Source organism: Eupeodes corollae, chromosome 3 (assembly GCF_945859685.1).
Source record: "Eupeodes corollae chromosome 3, idEupCoro1.1, whole genome shotgun sequence".
In the NCBI taxonomy this organism is placed as follows: Eukaryota; Metazoa; Arthropoda; class Insecta; order Diptera; family Syrphidae; genus Eupeodes; species Eupeodes corollae.
The window spans coordinates 134,836,162-134,842,161 of record NC_079149.1 but is presented as its reverse complement, the minus strand read 5'-3'; the positions used below and the strand labels follow the sequence as shown (position 1 = coordinate 134,842,161).

Below are 6,000 nucleotides of genomic sequence, written 5' to 3'. Positions count from 1 at the left end.
AGATATAACGACGAACTGTACGGGCTGTACAGCGACACTGACCTAGTTAGCAGAATAAAAGTCCAAGAGTGAATAGATATCAGCGCTATAGCCCGGAAGGTCTTCGAATCCAATTTCGAGGGACGGCACCGGAATTTTTATCTTTTGATTTTTATTGATTTCTAGAACCTAGCTTTTAGCCTTAAAAACACCATTTTTTTGATTTTGTTAACGATTTTAAAGACATATATTTTATTTGACGTGATAGATACATTTACATCAGAACACAAAAAATGAAAATTGCGAAAACACATATTTTATGTCAAAAATTAAAAATTGTTGGTCTCCTCAATTCCTGCTTTAGCACAGAAATAATATGGATGGACTCAAAAACAGTATTTTTGAATAGAAAAACAAAAAAAAGAACCTTTTTTAAGGTAAAAAACAATTTATTTCAAAATATAATTCTTTGCTATTTTTCACATTGAATAACTAAATATATCAACAAACAAAAATAACAACAATCTATGCATATTCATATAATATGGTATGTATAATGTACCTAAATATTATCATTATAAACTTAAAGACTAAATTTTCTTTCCCTTGAGGCCCCTTGCACAATCCCCAATACGTTGGATATCTCTAGCGTAAGTTCTACAACATCCACCGACAATTTTAGCACCATAATGTATCCATTCAGGAACATAATTCTCCAAAGGAACACAGTCTTCTTTGCCGGTCCAGCCTTTTCTCACATCATATACTTCTCCACTATTTGGATAAACTACAAGAGGGATTTTATCCTTTTCTGCACGATTTCCGTTCAGACTTTGGAATAGTTGAGTAACAAACTTTAATAAACAAAATACATTTTTAAAATCTTCTTTAGATTAAAATAAATTAAAAAGGAAACTAACCTTGGGATGAAGACAGTTGACTCCAATGGCCAAACAATTGTCGACACATTTTCGTTTTCTCAACTTTTCCCAAATAGACAAAGCTGCTTCTCGGAAACTTTCACCGTGAGCCAAACTTAAACCATCCTATAAATAGTTTAAGTATCATAGTTTGTGTTTGCTAAATTTAATTTTAAAAAATTATTATACTTTGCATTGAAATGAAATCCAAAATTTAACTTCAGGATACTCATCACAAAGAAGATCAACCAGCGCATCAGCTTCGGCTTGACACGGAATTGTCTCAATGGCCAGAGCGTCTACCCCAGCTTCAAGGCATGCATCGATTCGAGTTCTGTGCCATTGGGCTATCACTCTGGGTGCAACATAATCAGCATAGATTCCAGTATATTCCGAACCATCGTGTAAATGGGCTCCATATGGTCCAATTGACGCAATGATCATTGGAAATCCTAGTTGAAAAATAACAAAATGTAGGTTACTTTTATAGGCGATGATAACTTTAATAAACCTGATAAAAGGTTTTTGGAATAAAAATTAATATATTACCTTCTTGTAATCTCTGATTGGTATCATAGCATTCTCGTAGATATTTTTCCTTTGCCACTTTTGCAAATTGAACAGTGCGTCTTATCAGTTCAATGCTCTGTTCCTCATCCATCTCTAAGTACTCGACGTAACCTTCAACACTAGCCTGATAAGTGTTAGTTAGGATTATATCTGCCCCAGCTTTTAAAAACATAAAACAAAAATTGATATGAAATATTTGATTAAGTAAAAATAACAACTCTTGCAAATACAGTGGTCGGCAAAATTAGTTTTCTGGCCCACAAATAAAGAAGGATTTGTCAATTCCTCGCAAGAGGTAGTACCCGTGAAAAAAACTTTAGATGGCACAGGCAGGGATTAAGTACGAGACATCTGGCGTGACAGTCCTACGCACTAACCATCACGCCCCGGGTACTACATTTTTTGAATTGACCTACTCTTAATCGAAATAGCTTCCTGTTAACAGGGAACTGTCATAGGGGTTATGTCAAAATTTTAGGATTATGCGATTTAATGCAACACGAATAGATTTTTTTGCTCAATGTATAAGTTCACGACTTCACTAGATCTGTCAAATTTAAGGGGAAACAGGGGAAATTTGTGTTTTGACAAATCTAGGTTAAAAATAAATTGAGGTAAGATTTAAAAAAGACATATGAAATCTAACAACTTTAAGATTTAAAAAAGACGTACGAAATCTAACAACTTACTCAAAACCCATAAAGCCCCCCACGAGTTTGGTTAAATATGTCCATGACTTTTTAAATTTACCTTCTCTTAATTGAAATAGCTTCCTGTCAACAGGCAACTGTCAGAGGACTTGTGTCAAAATTTAAGCATTCTGCGTTTTGTATGGGGTTTTCCATTTGTACATTCAGATTTCCGTACAAAATTATTTTATGGAATTTTTTTGTCAGCGTCTGCGGTAGATCTGTCAAATTTCCTGCTTAACAATAATTTTAAACAGTTTCGTTATCTTTCTTGTACCTGTTAAACTGACAACTGAACATTGTAATATAAATTAGAGCAAAGATAGGTTAATCTGATCAAAAATCTAGATCTGCAGATTTGATCTTACCCCAAAATAAAAAAATTCATGTTGCCCCCATGGAAATCAAAAACAGGGTAAATTTGTGTTTTGACAAATCTAGGTTAAAAACAAATTGATTTATTTTACCCATTGAAACCCCCATAAGTTTTATTTAAGATAGGTGAAATCTAACAACTTACTCAAAACCTAAAAAGCCCCACACGAATTGGGTTAAATAAGTCAATGACTTTTTAAATGTCACTCCTTGTAATTAAAATAGCAACATTGTTAATGGGCAGGTTCAGGCGGCATAAGGGATTTAAGAGTAAGGCAAGTTTATAGTTGTAGTTTATAGTATCTGATTGTCTAGCTGCCAAAAAATTACTTTCCAAGTAAGACAACTTAATTGGAAAGCTGACTGGAAAGTAAGTAAGTTATGTCAAAATGACAATTGATCATGTTTTTTAATTCAACTAAAAGCTGAACTTTATTATTCAATGATTTATTTATTTTCATTCAGAAAGTATATAAGAAATAAGTAATATTTCTTTGCAATACAAAATACAATCGTGATGGACTTGTAGCTTGCCTGAAGAGTGTTGTTTAGACAATAATGTTTTTGGTAGTTTTTGGTAGTTTTTGTACTATGAACATAAAGTAGTGGTTCGCGAAGTAAAGTTCTGAATTTGAAATTCATGGCACTTGAAAAAATAAATAGTTACCTTGGTCAAAGTTTACGTTCAAAGGATGAAGTTGACTACAAATGAAGTCCCTTATGTTGTCTGAACTTTCCCAATGTCAACAGGCAAATGTCAGTTGACTTCTGTCAAAATTTGAACAATCTGTTTGTTTGAACAAAAAAGTTAATTTCTTTTGCTCATTGCTAACCAAGGCTAAGATTGATAAATAAGGAGTTAACCACTCCTGAACGCCCTGTTTTGGTCTATTAATCCTAAATAATTAAAAAAAATCACGTTATGGTTTTAACCAATTGGATATTGAAAGTGAAAGAGATTGTTAAAGCCATACGGATTTCACATGGTTCATTGGTTTCAATTTTGAATGATAAATTGGCAATGAGTAAGCTTGTGGAGTTTCTATTACAAAATCCATGAATTTTGCTAAAAATTGCTCCCTTATCCACCCTATTTTCTAGATTTAGCGCCAATTGGCTTGTTCTCGTTCCCAAAGTTGAATAAATAGCTTGTCGGAAAGAGTTTTAACTCCAACGACGAAATCATTTCAAAAACACAATCTATTTTGATGACATCTCCAAACTATTTTTTGGAGACAGGAGAGTGATTTTGTATTTGGGTTCTTGGATTTTCGAATAAATAATTTTTACCAGAAACAAATCCTTGTCGATCAGTGTTATCATCATCCATATACGAATAGTTTAGTGTCACTTACCTTGAAGGAAATCCAAATGTGTGTCAATGATTGCCTGTGGATTTGTGGCATTAAATTTGGCACTCCACAGTGGATCACCATCCACCTGATCCCCCACATGTGTGGTGAGTTGGGTTGCAAAACCACCATCTTTAATTAATACTCGTCCAAGTCCCATTTCAGCTTATTCCTCTGCAAAAGTGAAACAATAAAATCAAATTATTTTGTTGTTTAATCAAAATAAAATGCCACACAAAAGACCTCTTTGCATTTGTTTTTCAAAAATCAAACAAACAAAAACACTATCTAAGCATTTGAAGTTCAAACAAACAGTTTTTGAGATAAGAAAAGAAATTAGTCGCCTTGACATTATTTTAATCTTAAATAATTTACTTTTACTATGCATAGGTATAAAATTAAAAATGTTTTTTTTTCAGCTTAGGTAGACATAAGATATGCTGTTTTATTATCAGTAGACAAAAGTTGATATATTTAGGTTTGAAGATAAGGGACTCAAAAACAAAGAAACATCAATCTCCTTATCCGGTCAGAAAACAATAATAATTGATTTAATATTCATCAAATCAACTTTATGAAACAAGGGCTGCAGATAGAACATTTGTTTAACTTTACATGGAAAAAATGAACAGCGAATGCTGCAGAAGCTTATCTATTTGTCAGTACTCATTTTTACAGCTGCTTTAATCTGTATCCGGGCAAAAGTCCGATGAACGTCATTAATTGCCTGGTTACAAGGGCAATTTACATGATTGATACGATAAGGTTAACTTAAAGTCGACTAGACAATAAAACAAAAATCAATTTTTAATATAATTATAGATGAGAGCATATTTTTGATGACAGGTGGTTTGCATATTTCTGGGAAATTATTAAAAGTAAACAATATAAAACAGCTTCTTATAGACAAGAATTAAAAAACCAAAAACAGATGTGTTAATATTGTTTATAGAACATAAATTAATAAATACTTAGAATAACTGCTTTAATCTGAACGAAAAGAACATACAATGTAAACAGTGCCAAATTCCAATGGAATAATTGGTCGCATTCACAAAGCTAGAGGCTGTGTAGTCAAGCGATTCTGATTGGCTTAATCTAACTACAAAAAAGTTGAAATTTCTCCTCCAACTTAGTGTAAAAAATTCGACTACAAAGTTAGTGGAGAACGATTTTGACGTTTCAGAATCAGCTGCTCGGTAAAGACACAGGAATTCAAAATGAAATAAATCGTGCAGTACTTAAATACAAATATAAATCATTGTGTCTTAAATTTAATTTTATTGAATTTAAAAACACAAAAGATTAGTTAAAGTTATCAAATCAAAAATGTTTCATATTTTATACATTTGCATTTGTCATTAATATGACAGTTCCAGATTGACTAGCTTTGTACTGTAGTTTTGAATTCACAAAGATAGTTAAATTTTCACTACGTAGCCACTAGCTTTGTGAATGCGACCATTCCTATGAGGAAACTATGTGCTTCAGAGAAAAAGGCTAGTAACCTAATTTTTTTTTCTGCATAGGGAGTAAAGTAACTGATTTGACAGTTACGAATGTCAAAGTGTGTTTACGTTTAACGGCAAATAACTTTTGTTGTTATTTCAACAAAAATTTCCTCAAATGTCATCGTTACCAATTTTGAGGATTACGTATTAGAATCATTTACGAACGACTATTTAGTCAGTTTATATTTCTTAGATTTCTTAGAATGTTCTCATAGGGATTGACAGACCAAAAGAATGAAATACAAACAAAATTCACTATTCACTCTCACCTAGCATCTTTGTAAATTGTGAGACAGACAGTTCTTGAGTAATTGAATCGTAAAAATTAAATTTTCAGTTTTCTGGAATTTGTATGCAAAATTTTGTTTATATATTTCTGAGAATACGGAAATCTCTGAAATCTCAAAAACTATTAACTGGAAAATTGTTAGAAATTGTTGCAAACCATCAATATCAAAATAGAAAAAATCCGGTTTTAGATCGCCAAATAAATAATGTACACAATTTTATAAAAGTTAATGAGGTAAATAATGTAAGTTTACAAACCTATCCTGAATCAAGTATTAAGTTTGGTATGCAAGAAGAGGATGAAAAGGAAATAAAG

The 6,000-nt window shown here is 32.0% G+C and overlaps 1 protein-coding gene across 1 annotated transcript in view; it reads right to left on the bottom strand.

Moving 5' to 3' along the window:
- Positions 1-407: 407 nt before the first annotated feature.
- The window catches only part of LOC129950829 (uncharacterized), a 67,086-nt gene continuing 61,493 nt past the window's right edge, over positions 408-6,000 (bottom strand). Inside the window, exons 15-19 of the mRNA XM_056062747.1 lie at positions 3,889-4,053; positions 1,449-1,628; positions 1,089-1,351; positions 900-1,025; positions 408-833 (exon numbers count right to left, since the gene is read on the bottom strand). Of these exons, the coding sequence (XP_055918722.1) occupies positions 570-833; positions 900-1,025; positions 1,089-1,351; positions 1,449-1,628; positions 3,889-4,053 (998 nt within the window). The 3' untranslated portion in view covers positions 408-569. The remainder of the gene's footprint in view (positions 834-899; positions 1,026-1,088; positions 1,352-1,448; positions 1,629-3,888; positions 4,054-6,000) is intronic.